Below are 20,088 nucleotides of genomic sequence, written 5' to 3' on the forward strand. Positions count from 1 at the left end.
TATTCTGATCATCAGCATAGCTGCTCACAACCACCTAGAACTCCAGTTCTGGAGCTGTGATGCCTTCTTTCAGTCTCGGCGTGCACTGCATGCACATGGTGTACAGACATGCAAGCAAGCCACTCATAAAACAAAGCAAAACAACAACAACAAAAACCCATATCCTTGCACCAAGGAAAAGATCCCTCAATAGATTCTCTAGTTGTCATGTTGCAGGAACCAGATACTCGATGAGGAAAACTGAAGAGAGATGTTTATTTTGGCAGGGCATATTTGGTCACATGTCTACTCTGTTCATTGCCCACCACCCCATGGCCATGAGCTGCTTGTGAGAAGAATGGAACTGAACCATCTTTTGCCTGTGAGGCATTAGCAACTGTGTTGGGGGGTGGGGCTCATGGATCTGGTCTACAATCCCTTCAGCCATCGACAGGTCCAAAGCCAGAGGAATCCAGGTGGGAAAGATGTCAGATGGTGGCCAGTGCTGGCAGATTCACAGAATGGTTGGGAGGGAGTGTGGTATGGGCGAGTTGAACTGTGGTTAGAGAGTGAAGGATTTTGTGGTTGATAACAAGATTGCAGGGTTTTGTTGATGTTGGTGGTGGTTTTTTTGTTTTGTTTTGTTTTTTTTTTTCTGTAAGTGCAGAGCCGTGTGGTGATATCACACTTGCAGGTTTAGGTGAGTGTGCCTGGTGTCAGGAAGAAAAACAATTTGAAATAGGAGGGCAAAAGTAAGCTGTGGTGGGTAGAAGTTAGAAGTTCTTGTCCGTGCCCCAGACTGCTGTGGTGCCACCTCAGACAGTAGTTTGTACGTTGGCTGCTCTTGGCAGTGGGGGTGGAGGGGTGGGGGGGAAATGGATGACAGAAAGGAACATTACAGGGTCACATGTGAGCAAAGTTTGCCTTTACCTCCGGCTCAAGCTGAATAACTGGTTTTACCCACTGAGAATATGTTTCTTTGCTTTATTATCATGAGGTCATGTGCCAGGAATAAAACTGGGACCACTTCCTTTTCTAGAACTTACTGGTGACTCTGGCCCTTTCTATACTCTGGGCTGGCAAGGAATTCGATCTTTTTTTTTTTTTTTCTAAACACTTTTAAGATTATTTTCAGTATTGTTAGGTGTGTAGGGGTGGGGTGGGGGATATGTGTGGGTATGAATGAACATACACACATAAATCAGGGGAGGGCTTTGGTGGTCGTGACATGGGTGTTAGGAACTGAACTCAGGTCCTCTAGAAGAACAGCAAGGACTCTTAACCTCAGAGCATCTTTCTAGCCCAAGAGTTTACGTCTTGACCTCCTTTACAGCCTCTTCCCTCCTCCTTTGGTACCTCTAGGTCCCAAAGACAATCCTTCTGATGCTGGAAGTCATCTCCAGAGAGCCTCCCGAGATGTTACAATGTCTCTTTAGGTCATTCATTACATTGCCTGTCTTCTGCACTTGGGAACTGGTGCATTCTGGGGTCAGGGTCTGGGCTCCAGTGTAACTGTTACTTTCTTCCCCAGACTTTGATGATGCAGGAGCCTAGTCAGCATGGAGCTTGCCTGCCTCGGGATCCCAGCCCAATCTTTCACAGACTTCAGAAATGTGCTGGAGGACTCTCCCAACCCTCCTCTTTGTAGTTCTCTTGCTGTGGCTGGAAGCCCTCTCTTCCAGTTTAAGTACCCAGAAACTGAAGGTAGGAGGGAGAGGCTGTCCCTGGCAATGCAGAAGTCACCAAGTGTTCCTGGAGCAGGGGACACTGAGCAAGCTTAGGGAAGCAAACAGGGGAAGCAGAGGGAGGCATCGCGTTAATATCCCAACAAAGGACTTCCCGTGGTAGTGGCTTCACGTTTCTGTTTGTTTTTAGAGCCAAGAGGGAGCAGAAGTTTGGATCTTGCAGAAGAGAAGGGGGATGGGAGGAGGATGGAAAGCCAGGACCTGCCTGGCAGCAGCAGCCTTCACCAGCTGGTGGTGTGGAAGTGTGGGCTGAGGGAAGGAGATGGCTGCCCACAGACCAGAAGCAGGGAGTGAGAGCGAGTAGCAACATATACCCACAACAGATTGTACGCTTGTCATAATTCTAGGGAGGTGCTAATGAATATTACTTTAATAACTGTCTTTTCCGCAGCACACAGCCACCTTCAGTCGCTGGTATTCCGCTTGGTCACTTCTTTGTCTTCGATTGCCTGCCACAACCCTCTAGTCCTGGCTACTGTTATTTGTATAAAAAAAAATTATAAAAAACTACTTACGACATGAGTGTGCCTGCTCTCTTCATCATTTAAAGAAAAAAATTAACTATGTGTCTCTGTGTATATATAACATTCGCATGCAGATGCCTGTGGAGTCCAGAAGAGGGTCCCAGAGTCCCCTGGATCTAGTTTATGGGTGCTGTGGGGAACCTGATATGGATGCTGGGAGCTGAGCTCAGGCCTTCTGGAAGAACAGGAAGTACTCTGTACTACTGAGCTGTCTCCACCCCCCGTGTCCGCTTCACTTTTAAAAGAACAGTCCAGTGACGCGTAAGTGCACGAGGCTGCACAGTCCTTAGCACCGGCCATCTGCAGAATTGTTCTTATCGTACAGAACGGTAGCCACTAAACAGCAAAGCGCTGTTGCCCCTCCTTCAGCTTGGCCAGCAGTCTGCTGCTGTCTGTGTGTGAGTTTCACTAAGTACTCTGTGGGAGGGGCATTCTGCAGATCTTTTGTGTGTGACTGGATTACTTTTTTTCTTCATCCCCTTATAGCATGTATCAGAATTTCTGTTCTTTTACTATCTCATTATATGTGAATGCTGTACTTTGTTGACCCATTCACCCACAAATGGGGATTTGTGTTGACTAGGTGCTCCAAGTGTTGTGATAAATACTGCCATGAATGTAGGTGTACAGACATCTCTTTAGGATCCCGATTTCTGTTCATTTTGGTAAATACCTAAGATGGAACTATTTATTACATTATAAATCCATTTTTAATGTTTCTAGAATACCATGTTTTCCATGGCAGACATGCTATTTTCTAATTTTATGATAGCCAACAGTGCCTACAGAGCTAAGGCCTGTGCCCTAGACAGCAGCCCAGATCTGTGGATAAAGTAGGTAGGATGAGGAGTGGAGAGGATGGGAAATATCCAGAAACAACCATAAACAAAAAGGACAGGCACACATGGTCCTGAGAGGCACAGGGGCAATCACAGCCCAGGTTGGAAGAAGGACTGACTTCGGCAGGTGTGTCTCCCACATGGTACCTACCACCTAGCTGCTGTTCCTCACGAGCCAGGATAGGAAGATCTGGCAGCTCAGCTCTTTCCTAACAAAATTAAGCAGAACGGTTAGCCTGGTGCATCATAGTTGTGAGAGCACTGTGTACTGGGAGACAGCCAAGCCTGGAATCTGCTTTCCAGGAACGTGCACCATGGAGATAGTACTGAGAAGGAACAATATTATTTTGATGTTTTTTTCAAAAATGCAACTATTTCTGTGTCCTGGCAGATGGCCCATAGTAACACCTTCTTTTTTCTTTGCTGAGTATAACCAATTCTTTTAAAGATGAAATTCTGCCTAAAGGATACTTTCTTCATTCCCTCATATGTCTATACCTATACCTATATATGTATGTGTATACATACATATATACATGTATATACACATACATATGTTAGTGTATATATATGTATATTTACACACACACACACACACACACATTCAGTCTCCAGAAGAACAGAGGTTCAATGGTCATCTTGCATCAATGGTTGTGCAAGTCCCAGAGAAGAGGTAGTGGTGTGAAGTAGGCATAGGGCAGGCAGACACGGGGTGGTTCTAGCCTGGAGTTGAGAATGAGCCAGGTGTATATGGAGGATGCTCCAGGTTTCTGCAGAAGAGATGCACACATGGTGCATTGGGCACTGGATGCTGCTAGGAGCAAGCAAAGGACACAGTGGTCAAACGCATCCTGCGAGCCTTACTCTCTCTGAAGCCTAAGCACTTCTGTAGTGATGGGTCTATATGTATTTTTTTAAATGAATTCTTAGAAAAATCTCACACAACCTATTTCGATCATATTTCCAGCCCAGCTCCTCCCTGGCCCCCTCCTCTTCCCTGTCCACACAACTTTGTGCCCTCTCCAATTATTTTTTTAAAAGCCCATCAAGTATAATTTGTGCTGCTGATATACTCTTGTACTGGAGTGTAGTTGACCTACCAGGCTCCACATCCTTCTGTAAACTAAGTCTCCCTTTCTTGGCCACTATCAACTGCTATCAAGAGATGGGACTGTGTGCCTATCTACCCCATTCATGCTGAAGTGTTTGTCTGGCTTGCGCTTGTACAAGTAAGTCTTGTGCAAGCTTTCACAATCACCGTGAGTTCATATGCCACTGCCCTATTGTGTCCCGAAAACGCGTGTGTTGTGGTCACCCAGTGCCTCTGGCTTGTAGACTCTTTCAGTCCCCTCTTCTGTAGTGATCTCTGAGCCTTGGGAAGAAGAGGTATAGTTCATTTCTTTACAAAATTCTTTCTTTCTTTCTATCTATCTATCTATCTACCTACCTACCTACCTATCTTGTATATGTGAGCCTAAGTATGTGCACCATGTTTATGCAGGAGCCTAGGAAGGCCAAAAGAGGGCGCCAGATCCCCTGGATCTGGAAGTTGTGGTTTGTAATGTGGGTGCTGGTAATTGAATCCAGGTCCTCTGTAAGAACAATGACTGCTCTTAGCCTCTGTGCCCCTATATACCCATTTCTTAGTGTGGTGCATACTGCTGGCATTCATTTCTAACCCACCAGGTGATGGCTGTAGTATTCAGAGCTTTTCTTCCCTAGTCCTCATGGCAAAGCCATAAGCTGCTGGGGTTTTCTTAACCTGCATTACGATGCAGACTAGGAAAGAATTCAAGGTGAGTAGTGGAAGCCTATTTGTCCCTGCCTTAGATTCAGGTGGGCATTATGAAGGCATCCAAAGAGTCTAGATATAGCTAGACATTCTTATCTATAAGAGTCCTGCCCACACTTCCATTCCATGGGCAGCTGGGGCATCTTACAATTTGCTTCATAATCAAGACGCAGAGTTAAAGATGCAACTCTTTGATGTCTGTCCTGATTTCGTTTACTTCAAGTCACTCAGAATTTCTCCGGGAAAGCCCTTTGCTGTGCTTGGGACCAGGAGCAAATGATGTTTTTCTTCGCCTGCCCAGCTGCTCCGAGTTCTCCTCCTGCTGGGTCATTTGGAGAGTCTTGTCAGTGCAGCAAGGACATCTGATCTGTGACACTGCAGGCATGCATCACAGTGGTCTCCCAATCCCCAAAACTTCAAATTTTAGATTAAACCGGAAAGTTCATGTTTATCAGGAGACTGCGCCTTTTGTTCTCTATGAAAACAATCAGAGTTTGGAAAACATTCGTGCTTTGAGGTTTGCATTATTCCAAAAGAAAGCAGTGCTTTTAAACTTTTATCTTTTATTATAATGATAAAAAAGCCCACAGCAGTAACTTCTCCTTCTCGTCTGTGTCATCCGTGCTCCCCAGAGGCCTGGGACGACTTCCAGATCATCTTGCCCTTTCTAAGAACGTGCTCTGCTCGCATGTCTTGTTTTGAGTCTGGTCAGCATTGGGTGTGTGCAGTTGGTTTCTTAACAGCGGGGATCGCAGCTCTCTCAGGGCAAACCTCTCTCCCCAAACCCACAAAACTGGGTTAGAGGCAGCAGTTGCTGCCTGCATTGGGGGAGTCTTCCAGTAGCAGATCACCTGGTTACTGGGCTGTGTCGATTCATCTCTTTCCTCCTGTATCCTTTATTCATTTATTGACTTATTTATTTTTATATCTGCTCCCCAACATCCTCCCCGTGGATTAATAAATGTCAGCAGAAGCAGCCATTGCTTGCTGCTGACTGTCGGCTCTTGCTTTTCCTGTGCTCCATCCCTTTGCTGCTTGACTCAGCAACTCCTCATTCACTTGGTCACCCCGTTTTCTTCTCTCTTTCTGCTTGTTATGGTCTTTTTCCTCTTGGGTTGCATCTCGGGGTTAGTAATTTACCATTGTTTTCCCTTAGGCTCCTGGCTCATTTGGTAGGAGAAAGGTGGCAAAAACTTCTGGGACAAGATAAAAGAAGGAAATCCACCTCCCTTTAGAAAAAGAAAGAAATCTGAAGGAGCTGCATTTATAGTGGCTGACCCCGTGCAAGGCTCTGAGCTGTGGGTGAGCATTACTTTATTCCTGACGAGATTGGAAAAGATTTATCTCTGCTTTTTAGATAGCACACGAGGCTCGGGAATTAGAGCCTGCAGCCCTGTAGATAAGGGAGTTTCACAGGCAGCCTCCACCCCGAGTGCATCCCTCAGGTCCAAGGCACCAAGGACCAAGTGTGCATAATGCAGACATTCTATTGCCTTGAAGTGAGTCCCCTTGGGGCGGTGGCAGAGCTGAGGAAGCATGTTCTGTTTCCGTTGCACCAGGATAGCCCTCCACCTCCCCCTGGTTAACCACACAGGGTTCTCTGCTCCACCTGCTCAGATGGTTTGAATCCCCCTGTGGTTGCCCCATTCAGTCATTTGGCTCTTCATGGGGGCCAGGAGTCCCTGGGCTAGCCACAGGGAAGAGAGGAAGGAACCGGTTTGTTGGGAAGCTAGGCATAGTGTTTGTGGGAGGGAAGGAGGAAGGGAATACATTAGTGAGAGTTTTCGTTACTTGTGCTTGCACAGGTGAAATGATAGGAGATGGAGTCCAGTCTCAGACTGGCTTCAGGTGCCATGCGGGTAGCTGAGCCGGAAACAACCAGGTTGAGTTAATAGGCCTGGCAGTCACCGAGCACACTGGAAAGCAATTGCCTTCCAAGCAGACGTCTGAATGAATTCTATTCTTCAAAGAATACTTCCCGCTCCTTCAAGATCAAGACCAAAACCTCTGCCGATTTAGCCTCCGGAGAGCCGAGATGGAGCGCCTGGGTATAAACCTACTTCTTTTCCCCTCATTCAAAGATTGCTTATTTTTATCTAGATTAGAAATCCATGTCTCCTTTCAGTAAACCCCAGCAGTACACCGCTATCGGAGCTGTTTGGCTCTTACCATGTATTTCACAGACAGAATACTAATCTCCAGGGTGCTAACTTTGCTCACCTGCTTCCTAGAGTAAAAGCCAAGAGCTTACCACCAGTACTCAGTGGCTGGCACAGTGTTCTTGCACTTTTGAAAGTGCCAGTCTCTTCAATAACTGGAAACGAACATATATATCTGCCTTCACCGGAACAGATAACTCCCAGTCTCTCTGGCAGAGCAGGCAGGAACTGCAACCATGAAGGGAATCCTTGGGTAATTCATGGGCCTCATTTCAGAACCCGCCCCCCCGTCCTGCCCCTCTGCCCCCCCCAATAAAATCTTTTTCTGAGAAGGTGGTATTTGGCAAACTTGAGGTTCACAGCGGCTTCTCTTCCTCTGTCGAATTCACCACCAGGAGAAAACAAATGGATCTTCAGGAAATGGGGTGTGGGTGGATCGGGATGGCTGACAAAGCCTAGACCCAGACCTGTTTGTTTGGTTGGTTGAGTTCTTGATTCAGGGTTTCTCTGTGTATCCCTGGCTGTCCTGGACCTCACTCTGTAGACCAGACTGGCTTTGAACTCAAGAAATACACCTGCTTCTGCCTCCCAAATTGAAGATTAAGTGATCTGGTCATTCCCATGACAGGTTTTAAGGGAGAGAATGTAAAGGGGGAACCTAAGGGGCATAGTGCATGTGGAACAGCATATCTTTCATGAGGCAGTGTGTGGTCATCAACAAATACTTACAGGGCATCCACCATGTGACAGGCTCCCATGGAAACAGTGACTCGCAGCAAGCTTAACGTGCAGGCATGCACATTTGCAGTATTCTGATGAGGAACCCACTCAACAGTATTCTTGCAAAAACTATAACTATTTAAAACCCTCAAACAATCTAAATTCTAACAGTAGGAAAGTTGATGAGTAAGTAATGGTTAGTAAAAATGATAGAGGGCCAGGTATGGTGTCCCATGCCTTTTATCCCTGCGCTCAGGAGGCGGAGGCAGGTGGATCTCTATGAGTTTGAAGTTAGCCTGGTCTACAGAGCAAGTTCCAGGCCAGCCAGGGCTACAGAGTTTCACTCTGTGATGAAGTATTTTCTACCTGTGTTTGTGGAAAGAAACCCACAACACACAAGCTGAAAAACTGGCTCATGTAATTCATCCCATGAGTGTAAGATACAAGCTCTGGACCCTACAGATCAAATTTTATTTCTTAGAGGTAGAAGAGACCTTACATAGATTTTTACCTTTTTATGTGTAACAAAAAATATTTTAAAGAGATAATTAACAATATAAAATTTCCATTTTGGAAAAAAATCACCAAAAACAAATAAAAAACAGCAATGACCACAACAGGAAAGCAATGGATACTTGAATTTCCTGGGTGAAATTCTGTCCAAGTACATTTTATTGGCCAATCAGAATGAAGTTTCCTTTTGATGGGCGTGCAACTTATTTGTTATGGAAGTGAAGTGTCAGATTGGTTTAACTGAATAATAATCCAGTTACCCACTTTCTTGAACTTATTATAAAGGAATAAATAGCACTTCACACTTTAAATAGCTTGTGATTCCCCAAAACAAAGATGAGGTAAATAGTGTCTTAATTATTTATGGGGATAAGACTATCCCCGACCCGTGGGATCTAGTTATTCCGTGGGTTTCGAGGGGAACTAAACCTGGAATAGAATGGGTGAAAAAAGGAGAGGGAGGCCTTGCAGATCTTTTGTCAAAGCCTTGTTTTAATAATGCCCAATGGCCAGTATATATACATTACAGAAAAAGGAAATGAGGAGGGGGTGAGGGGAATCCAGCTGGCACAAAGGAGGAGAGGGGAACATCTGGGCGGATGTTCGATGGGGAGTTGTCTCTGTGAAGATCAGCTCCAGGCACCTCTCAGCAAAGGCCACATAGGCGGGCAGGGTTACAGCAAGAAGCACAAGACTGAGGTCAGATAGGCAAATGACCACATCTTCAAGGTCAGCAGCGTCTGGTAGCTAGGTATGAAGCAGGCAGAAGAGCAGTAGAGCCCTCCCTGTTGAGGTATTTTGGTATTTCCTGTTAATTCTCTGGGTTTTGCTGGAGGCAGGCACTGGTTCCATCCTAGCTAATGTCCTGGAGTGAGGGAAACCTTTTCTAACTATTGTGGACTGTCCTAAGGAATGTGTTTGACCTTTATTGCTGGTTCTGAGGAAAACCTGTTTAGCAAGGCAGAATACTTGAGAGAAATACCAAACTAAGGACAGCTTGGTATTAGGATCTCGGTTCTCAAGCCTCTTGGCTCTGGGGTGTCAAGCCAGAGAGTGCTCAGAGAGTGCTTTTGGTTTCCAACATAAGACATGACAGCTCTCTGCCTTTCTTACAAAAGAAAAGAATGAAGTCAGCTCCAGGAGCATTGCTGTTGATCCTGTTTGGTCTGTGGTGGAGGTCAGCACCATGGACAGCTACCGAGCCTCTGTATGGACTGCCGAAATCAAAGCACTTTACCAAGGGATAAAGTGTAAAGCTCCTTTAGCTTGCAGAGGATCATGCTTTAGGCTAAGAGATGAGAGTAAATATAGTCAGATTAAGCACCCGTAATTTGAAATTAATTCTCTAAAATCTGAAATGCTAAAAAAAAAAGTATTTTATTATATTTACTCTATCTCTGTCTCTCTGTCTCTCTGTCTCTCTCTCTCTCTCTCTCTCTGTCTCTCTCTTTCTCTCTCTCTCTCTCTGTGTGTGTGTGTGTGTGTGTGTGTGTGTGTGTGTGTGTGTTTGCATGCATATCAAATAGGCATGGGGATGCTGGAGGACCACTTGTGTGAGTCTGGTCTTTCTTTCCACCATGTGGATTTTGGGATTATACTCAAGTGTTTGGGCGGCAAGCACTTTCACCCATTGAGCTACCCTACAAGCCTCAAGTATTTTGAGTGCTGACATGATAGATACCACAAGAGAACGTGCCATTTCTTGACCTTGTGATAATTGCAATAAAAACATGTATGCATTAAAGACACTGTGAGGCATTACCTTTAAGTAATATATAAAAGATGCATGCTAAGCCTAGCATAACCAGCCTCTGAGAGGCTCCACTCAGCAGCTGACTGAAACAGATGTAGAGAATCACAGCCAGACATTAGATGGAGCTTGGGAAGTCATGTTGAAGAGTTGGGGGAAGGATTGAGGAACCCGGAGGGATGGGGATTCCACAAGACCAACAGAGTCAACTTACGTGGACCCTTGGGGTTCCTAGAGACTGAACTACCAACCAAAGAGCATACAAGAGTGAGATCTATGCCTTCCACACATATGTAGCAGAGGTGCAGCTTGATTTTCATGCAGGCCCCCCAACAACAGGAGTAGGGGTTCACCCTGACTCTGGTGCCTGCCTGTGGGTCCTGTTCCCCTAACTGAGCTGCCTTGTCTGGCTTCAGTGGGAGAGGATGTGCCTAGTTCTCCAGTGACTTGAGGTGCCTGGGTGGCTTGCTACCCAGAGGGGCCCCCCCTCTTCTCAGAGGTGAAGGGAAGGAGGGCATGTAGGAGGGAAGACTGAGGGTGCGTATGTGCTGTGATCGAGATGGAAAGTGGATAAATAGATAAATAAGAAAAAAGGTCCATGTTAAATATAAATGATTCCCATGTCTTGGCTTGGGTTGTATCCCTGTGGCATCTTATTATGTATGCCAAAAATCAGAAGAAAAGTGTAAAACTTGAAACATGGTTTTCCCCGCAAGAATTTTAAATAAATGATACTTGAACATATAAAACACTGTAAAGCAGGACCAATAGTCTGGAAAATGGCAATGGTTACGTCTGAGTTTTCTAAAGCAGATGAACAGATGGATTTGTCAGAAACCATGTGTAAGTACATATAAAATTACATGATTAAATGGAATTGAATATTACTGATACCAGATGCATTCTCAGGAAGGTTGTCCACTAGAAATTAAACTTACGACTTTTGACTCTTTGTATGGTTACCATACTGAAGGTCTACTGAAGGACAGTATGTTGCTATGTTTTGTACGTCAGGTAGCACCTCACATTCGGAGGTAGAGTGTTTGAATATGCATATGAAAACTCATATAGTCTTACACAAGATTTAGTAGTTCAAGGATACTGTAAACATAATGTTCAGTCTTTTGAAAGTCTTTTTCCTTTTAGTAGTGCAGAATAGCAATCAGAGCATAGTTTTCTTCAATTTTTAGAAATATCACTTATTATTTTAGGTAGATGGGTATTTTACTGTGTGCCTGCAGTACCCATGGAGGCCAGTAGAGGGCAACAGATTTCCCACAGGAACTGGCATTAGAGACAATGTGAGCCTCCATATGGGTACTGGGTTTGAACCTGGGTCCTCTGAAGGAGCAGACAGTGCTCTTACTCACTGAGCCATCTCTCCAGCCCCAGAATGTTCTCTTCATGCTTTCCCCTGATTTAGCCCTGAAGAGGCAGTAGCTGGTTCTTCCTTTAGAAGAGTGACCGTAACCATTTAAATTCACCATTATACAATTGAAAAGAATAACCTGACAGTAGTGAGCACTCAGTGTTCCGAGCTAAAGTTGGGGTGCGGTTGGATCATTTTGTCTCCAGTGTCTGTACTACAGAACGCTGTCCCAAAAGCCACAGAGGCACAGAGACGTCTGAGTCATTAATCTAATAACTTGTCGGCTCCTAGAGGGACTGAGACTCATTGTTCAATACAAAGCACATTTAACTGCTGTAAAATTAAATGTACAGTTCCCCCACCCCCATCTCTGGTGGTTCCACTTCTGTGGGGTCAACCAACCACAGATGGAAAATATTTTAAAAAATGCATCTGTGCAGAGCACACATTGACCTTTCTCGTCACACTAAGTATGGCATTGTATTAGTGATCAAGAGGCATTTAAATGTGAAAGGAGGGTGTACATTCCAGGCTGGCACTGCACTACTTTATACTCTCTTACACTTTCAGATTTGAGTCTGTTTGAAAGTTGGTGGAACTAAAGTCAGGAACATGGCTGTGATAAAAAGCATAGTAGGGCCAGTCCACAAGGAGAGATGTGCAGACCCAGGACTATAATAAAAATATAGTAGGGCCAGTCCACAGAGAGAGATGTACAGACTCAGGACTGTAATAAAAACATAGTAGGGCCAGTCCACAATGAGAGATGTACAGACTCAGGACTGTGATAAAAGCATAGTAGGGCCAGTCCACAAGGAGAGATGTACAGACTCAGGACTGTGATAAAAGCATAGTAGGGCTAGTCCACAGGGAGATGTACAGATTCAGGACTGTGATAAAAGCATAGTAGGGCTAGTCCACAGGGAGATGTACAGATTCAGGACTGGAGAAACAACATGTTGACTCTGTTTAGCAGCTTCTGGGAGGAGGAAGAAGGAGTTTAGGGAGACCTCGTGGGAAAAGTGGCCTTTGAGTCGGAGTTTGATGCTATTGGTAGGAAGGACAGGTGAATTTTAAGTAAAACTGTACGAGTGTTTAAGTACAGAAGGACCATTGAGCTGGGGACTCTGGATCTAGCCTGTCATTCAGTCAGGTGACTCAGGACAACATTGAAGATGACATGGGGTCAAATCGACTGAGTTTCTCATTGTGTTAGAGTGACTTACAGGCTACATTGCCAGACCAAGCATAGCTGGCAGGAACCTGGAATCTAAGACAGATGAAGAGATTATGTGTGAGTATCCAGGTGTCATCAGCCTATTTCATGATTCAAAAGCAGATAACGCCCTAATTGAAGAAGCTTCTAGATAAGGCGCCCAACAGTCACTGAGCTTGTGAGCTGTAGACAGCTGAACCTGTGCAGTGGTTAAAGATGGCCGCAGATAGAAGAATGCAGTACTTTTGTTGCATCCATATCCTCTGTAAGGACATTTTGACCAACAATGGATGCCTATGTTACAGTGATCCTATTAAATTTTAATGATGGTGTTTAAAACATCCAGTGTTGGATTGGAGACATGGATGGCTTAGCCATTTAGAGCTGCGGCTGCTTTTGCAGAAGACCCAGGCTCAATTCCCAGCATGGACACAAGGGGCTCAAAACCACCTGTAACTGTGGCCCCCAAGGGCACTGCATGCACATTGTGCACAGACATACATATTGGCGAAATGACCATACACATCAAATAAAAGAAATATATTTTAAAAAAGAAACAAAACAAGAAAAGAAAAGGAAACCGAGACACAGCAGAGCTTTCTCTAGTGGCACACTGATTTTATGGGCGTTTGCCACTTTCTAGCATGTTCTACTGTGCTTTGTGGTTTCTGATATTCAGTTTTGTTTGTTCCTGCTATTCAGTCCGATTTGCATCTGTACATCCACCTATAGAGGACCAGAGCTGGTGTCCTTGTGTGGATGGCTGTGCTTGGGAATTCCTTGCTGTCCTTGACTCACTGGGACACTCACCTCCCAGCCTAGATGGTCCAGCTTCTTTTGAAATGACTGTCATTCCAATCTGCCTACTTGTTGTTAGTATTTGTGCCCTGGGGACAAATGTATCTTCAAGTGGAGCACATTCTCAAAATGGAAACAAGAAAGAAAGGGCAGTTGTGGCATGTCCCTCTGTGTTCAGCTCAGTCTGTCAGGGGCTGTGTTGGAATCAAGTTGCATCTGGGAGGGGGGTGCTACTGGCATGTTGAGATGGGAGAATATGTGGGAAATGGAGATTATGAGGGAGCTATGAGAAGAGACAAAGACCAGCGTGGCAGCGGATAATGGAGATGTGTCCCAGAGGACGGGTATGGACACAACTGTGCTAGTGTGTTCTGGGTGTAGCAGGGGCAGTGGATATAAGAAAACAAAGCTGACCAAGGACTTATAGGAAAGGACTTCATACAGGTGAAAAATCATGTATGTATAGGTGGAAAAGAAATGGATGGCAAAGAGATTTATTATAGATTTTGCAAGGACAATGGTAGGAAGATAGGGGCTGGGTGGAGAGAGACGCTGCAGTAAGGGAAGGGTTGCTGGTCAGGCAGTTCTCAGCTGTGGGACAGTGGTCTACCCTTATTGGTGAGGATGCAGTTCAAGATCCCTGGGATGCTTAGCTTTACAGGGATGCCTTTTTCATACACATCAGATCTGGGATAAAGTGTGGCTTATGCATTTGGCCCAGCATGAGGTTAGCACCTGACTAGCTAGTAATGAAGCAGAGGAATCTTAATGTACTGGAGGAAAATCATTTACATGGGATCTTTCTTCTTAGAATGGCTTGTGTTATATTGTCTGCCGATGGTGGGGAGGTGGTGCAGTGCCTTTGATGGAGGGATAGATGTGTCCAGAGACTGTGATGTCACAGCGGGGAGTGGTCCAGAGACTGTGACGTCACAGCAGGGAGTGGTGCAGAGACTGTGACGCCACAGCAGGGAGTGGTGCAGAGGCTGTGACGTCACAGCAGGGTGTGCTGCAGAGGCTGTGACGTCACAGCAGGGAGTGGTGTAGAGGCTGTGACGTCACAGCAGGGAGTGGTGTAGAGGCTGTGACGTCACAGCAGGGTGTGCTGTAGAGGTTGTGATGTCACAGCAGGGAGTGGTGTAGAGGCTGTGACGTCACAGCAGGGAGTGGTGCAGAGGCTGTGACGTCACAGCAGGGTGTGCTGTAGAGGTTGTGATGTCACAGCAGGGAGTAGCACAGAGGCTGTGATGTCACAGCAGGGAGTGGTGTAGAGGCTGTGACGTCACAGCAGGGTGTGCTGTAGAGGTTGTGATGTCACAGCAGGGAGTGGCACAGAGGCTGTGATGTCACAGCAGGGAGTGGTGTAGAGGCTGTGACGTCACAGCAGGGAGTGGTGTAGAGGCTGTGACATGGCCACAGGTTGCTAAACTCAAACCTTACTTCACGTGACACTTGATCTGATAACATAGACAGCTCCCATGTGACAGGAAAGGAGGTAGAGTGTCCGGACGCTGAAGTAAGGAAAGATCCAGAACCCAAAATGACAGAGCTGGGACAGGACATGGTTTATCATGTGACTGAAACCTGTACTTTGTTTGAAACCCATGGATTGTTTGTTTCTGGAATTTTTCATCTCATATTCTTAGATTATAGCAAACTCTATATTCCAGAATATACCAGAAAGTAAAACTCTATATACCAGCAATATACCAGGAAGTAAAACAGCCGTGGAGAAAGGAGACACTACACCACACACAACAACACACATACCACACACACCACACATCACACACCACACCACACACCACACCACATACCACACCATACACCATACCACACACCACACCACATACCACACCATACACCATACCACACACCACACCATACCACACACCACAACACACATACCACACACACACCACATACCACACCACACACCACACCACACATACACCACACACCACACCACACCACACATACACCACATACCACAACACACAACACACACACCCAACGTACCACACACACACTATACCACACCACATACAACACACACCACACCACTACACACCACAGCACACCACACACACCACATGATACCACACACCACACATGTCCACATACACTACAGTATAGATACATACCACACTACACACACACACATACACCACAATACAAATACACCACACATACACACTACACATACCATACACTACTATACACCACACCACACACTACACATACACACACACACACCACACACCACACATACACACCACAGTACATATACATACCACACTACACACACACACACATACACACACACACACATCATACATAGATACCACACACACCACATCACTCACAAACTATACACACAGCACATATATCACAAAGAAGCTACACACACATATGCCACACACAAACTTGACACACACACAGACACACAAGTTTAAGACAGCATACATGGCCAGGCAGTGGTGGCGCACGCCTTTAATCCCAGCACTTGGGAGGCAGAGGCAGGCAGATTTCTGAGTTTGAGGCCAGCCTGGTCTACAGAGTGAGTTCCAGGACAGCCAGGGCTATACAGAGAAACCCTATCTCGAAAAAAAAGAAAAAGAAAAAAAAAAGACAGCATACATGTAAGACCCCATATATCTCATTCTAAATGTATTCTTGTGATGCTTCAGCTTGGATGTATTTAGCTAGATACAGCCTTTATTTGAAGCGATTTTGAGATAAACACATGAAATAACAATATAGAAACAAGAGTCACATCTATGTGATTACTGCCTATCTCTTGCTCATGATTATTGCTGTCTTCACTCTAAAGCGCACGTTTTGATTTCTTTCCAGGTCTCGTGAACCAGCTGGCTTGCACTGAACAACAATGGCACATAAAGAGTTCTACTGTGTGTCAAGATAGTGGTTGGTTCTGAAACTCATCTGAAGAGGTTCAAAGAAGTATCTAGATGTGACATTGTCAGAGGAGGACGAAGAAGGTAATGGTGGCCTGTTGCCCTGCAGCTTGAAGGGAGACCACATGGCCAGTAGCCCTCACTGAAGACGTGACCATGAGTGTCCCACTCGCTCCAAAGAAATCCTGTTTTGGTCAGCTGCGAGATCACCGAGAGGGAGCAAAGAATAATAATGAGAGGATTCTGAGGACGGGGGATACAAATGCCAATCAAATCATGTTGGAGGTCAGCTCCTCTTGTGATGAGCCCAAGTCGCGTGATCTGGAGGATGAAATCGGAAATGCAAATTTAAGCAGGCCACAATACCACAGCCACTTCCAGAAGGAACCCCTTCACCTTCAGGGCTTCGGGAAAGGGTCCCAGGCCGGCTCCACCAGCCTGAGGGAGTCTCAGGCTTCTCTGCCTGGCCCTAGGCTGCTGAGTGAAGAACACACAGTAAAAAGAGGTACCCTGCAGGCCCCCCAGAATGTTCAGGGACCAGGTCTTTCCAGCTGGAGGAATGCGGTGGGTCAAGTCAGTCCAGAGGTTTCTGCTAAAAAGGATGCGGAGATTCCCAGGCACGTTCCCAAGGACAAATTGGCAAAGACCCTTGACAACGAAGAGCTGAAAAGAGCAAGCAGCTCAGCAGCTGGGGCTGGCAGCATCACTCCGACAAACCTGCAGCCAGTGCAGCTGGACATCTTGGAGCCCTGGGGCCATGTGCCTGGGCATGGGGAGGGGCCACAAGGGACACCAGCCAGTCACTCTCCAGGGAAAGCTTTTTCTCCAGGTGAAGGTACCTCAGAGGGGAACAGTGTGTATCTTCCTAAACCATCTACCTCAGAAGCCAAGGGGTCCAGCCCCTCAGACACGAAGATGGAGGGGACACATGGCCTGGATGTTTACGGGAGCATCCCTCACACAGAATCGACTCCCAGTTCAGCTTCAGCATTGAAGGAAAACCCCAGCCCCCGCCATCCAGATGTGTGTTCAGGTCAAGGAACAGGGAAGCCCAAAGTGGAGCTCAAATATATCCAACCCAGGAATGAGGAAGGACTAACGTCAGCCCAGGCACAAGGTCTTGGATGTCAAGAGGAAAGAAGTATGTCACCTGTAGAGAGGAAGGAGCTACTTGAGAAGGCATACGGAGAAGCCACGAGTCAAGGGAACAGCAGCCACCACCAGCTTGGAGTAGGACGAGGCAGCAGCCTGGAAGAAATGATTGGAGTCAGTGCTGGTGTGGAGGGGTCCCAACAAGCCACCCCTGCATTGAGCGCTGCTCCCGCGGGAGAGGCAGGTTCTAGACTCACCGGTAAAATGTCAGCCGGTGCAGGTAGGATGGTGAAGGAGACAGCATTCAGCCAAAAGGGACCTGATGATGGACAAGTAGCTCCCGTTCTTCATGATCCAACCGAGAACATGCCCTCTGAGGTCAGTGGGGAGGAGCAGAGGCTGGGTAGCGGGACCTCGGGAGGTGCCAAATTGTTGGTCTCAGGTCCTTCTGTGGGAGGGAACAGAACTGACACCTCTGAGCCCTTGAGCCCTCAAGGTTGCAACTTGGAAGCCAGAAAAGGCAAAGAGACGGTAACATCTATAGCTGAAAATAGGAACCTTCTAGAAAATGCAGCCCATACTGACGTCACCCCAGCTGGAGTAGATTCCGTGTTCAGTACCCCAGCTCCCCTCCACCCAGAGACAACTGTGAACTTGACTCATCATCCGACTCCTCCAGGTAGCAGTTCTCAGGAGCTCAACATGTTCAGTGTAGACACAAGGTCGCCCTCAGTGGCCTCAGCCCCCACTGATAGTAGGCAGGTATTGAACACATCCCCAAAAGTGCCTGACAAGACCACCTGCCCCAGTGGGATCCCCAAGCCTCTTACACATCCCAAGGACACATCCTCCTCCCAGGAAGCACTGGAGAAGCTGGAGATGGAGAAAATGGAAGAAAGGACAGAGACAAAGCCCATCCTCATGCCCAAACCCAAACATGTGAGGCCCAAGATCATCACTTACATACGCAGGAACCCCCAGGCACTGAGTCAGGGAGATGCTTCACTGGTCCCTGTGGGGCTTCCCTATGCCCCTCCTGCATGTGGCATGCCTCTTCCTCAAGAAGAGAAGGCATCGAGCCGTGACCTTCAGCAGTCTGCAAACATGTACGAGAAACTGAAACCTGACTTGCAGAAGCCAAGGGTCTTCCCTTCTGGACTGATGGTGTCTGGGATCAAGCCCCCAGCCCACCATTTCAGTCAGATGAGTGAGAAGTTCCTGCAGGAGGTAAGAGGACATCATTGTAACATGATGTATCCATTTGTAGTTTTTTTTTTTAACATCTGGGTTTTTTTTTTTGCTTGTTTTTTGTTTTTTGTTTTGTTTTTTTGTTTGTTTGTTTGTGTATGTGTGTGTGTGTGTGTGTGAAATTTGGAAACAAAATGTCCTCTGTAAGTGAACTGCAGATGCTCAGGGATACACTGCTACTGCTACCAAAGTGTATACTTGGGCCTGGGAAATGACTGCCTAGAACACAGTGTGATAGGCAGGTTGAGATGGTCCTAATATCTAAGGAGGTTCATTCAAGTTTTACTGAGCACGAGACGTGTGGAATTAGGTAAGGGCTCATGTAAGCCAGCTTCCACCTTAAATGACATGAGTGGCGATGTATATGAGCCAGGTCAAAGCAAGGAAAAAGCTAAAGTAAGCAGAGTATTCAAATTAAGGAGGCTAATCCTTTAGTGTGGAGTATTTGACTCTGGAGAAAGACTTGTGGTGAGCTGGATTTGGTGGCACATGCCTGTGGTCCTAGCATTCATGAGGCTATGAATGAAAGAGTCCCAGGCTAGCCTGGGCAACTGAGTGTAACCCTGTGCCAGAAAATACAATAGAAAATCTTAACATTAACACACACACACACACACACACACACACACACACACACACACAAATAGCATGGACGAATATGTTGGGCATGGGCTTTTTGTTTGCAGTAAGGACAGTAGTAATGGCTAACATTTTGTTGCATGTTACCTGTGCACTGAGCTTCACCTGGGCAGGTGGTCCTGGGGTATAAAAGTGGGCTAAGCAAAACTTGGGGAGCAGCCAGTAAGCAGAATTCCTCCAAGGTCAGTTTCTGCTTTCCTGATTCCTGCCCTGACTTCCCTGCACAATGGCCTGGGGCCTTGAAGCATGAGGTGAATAAAACCTTCCCTCTGCAAGTTGGTTTTGGTTGTTTCAACAGAGAGTCATACTGGCGCCATCTTGTAGCAAGCTGTCCGTTAGTTATTCTTTGTGCCAGCCTGTGGCAAATCAAGACATTGTCCCTACAGCTAAGCGGTGTTTGTCAAAGCCAGCAGGATCCTTACGAAGGCTGAGATGGAATACACATCAGTAAATGACTTTAGAGTCTGGCCTTGTCTATGCTTCCTGCTGTCTGAGCCTGTAGTCAGCTCCATGACTTAAAAACTAGCTAGCACTTCAAACTGAGCTTTGTTTTATCAATTCTGACTTAAAGCCATAGAGCATGTGGTCTCATAGATGGAGCGTTACTGACATCAGGAAAATACAGCTGTCCACATTTGAGTAACCCTCTAATAAGTTCATTTTACTCATCAAACAAGATGAGATTTAAGTAGCTATTTAAAACTTTGTGTGTGTGCTTTGCCTGCATGTGGTTTTGTGCACCATGTGCATGTTATACCCAAGAAGACCAGCAGGTGGTGCCATATCC

At 46.2% G+C, this 20,088-nt stretch overlaps 1 protein-coding gene across 4 annotated transcripts in view; it reads left to right on the plus strand.

Annotated features, from left to right (window-relative positions):
* Mtus2 (microtubule associated scaffold protein 2) overlaps positions 1-20,088 on the plus strand; it is a 388,646-nt gene that overhangs the window by 130,452 nt on the left and 238,106 nt on the right. For all 4 annotated transcript variants that reach the window (XM_031338775.1, XM_031338773.1, XM_031338772.1 and 1 more), the window contains exon 2: positions 16,261-18,641. In XM_031338775.1, coding sequence (XP_031194635.1) covers positions 16,479-18,641 — 2,163 coding nt within the window. In that variant the 5' untranslated portion in view covers positions 16,261-16,478. The remainder of the gene's footprint in view (positions 1-16,260; positions 18,642-20,088) is intronic.

This window comes from Mastomys coucha, unplaced genomic scaffold (genome assembly GCF_008632895.1).
Source record: "Mastomys coucha isolate ucsf_1 unplaced genomic scaffold, UCSF_Mcou_1 pScaffold22, whole genome shotgun sequence".
In the NCBI taxonomy this organism is placed as follows: Eukaryota; Metazoa; Chordata; class Mammalia; order Rodentia; family Muridae; genus Mastomys; species Mastomys coucha.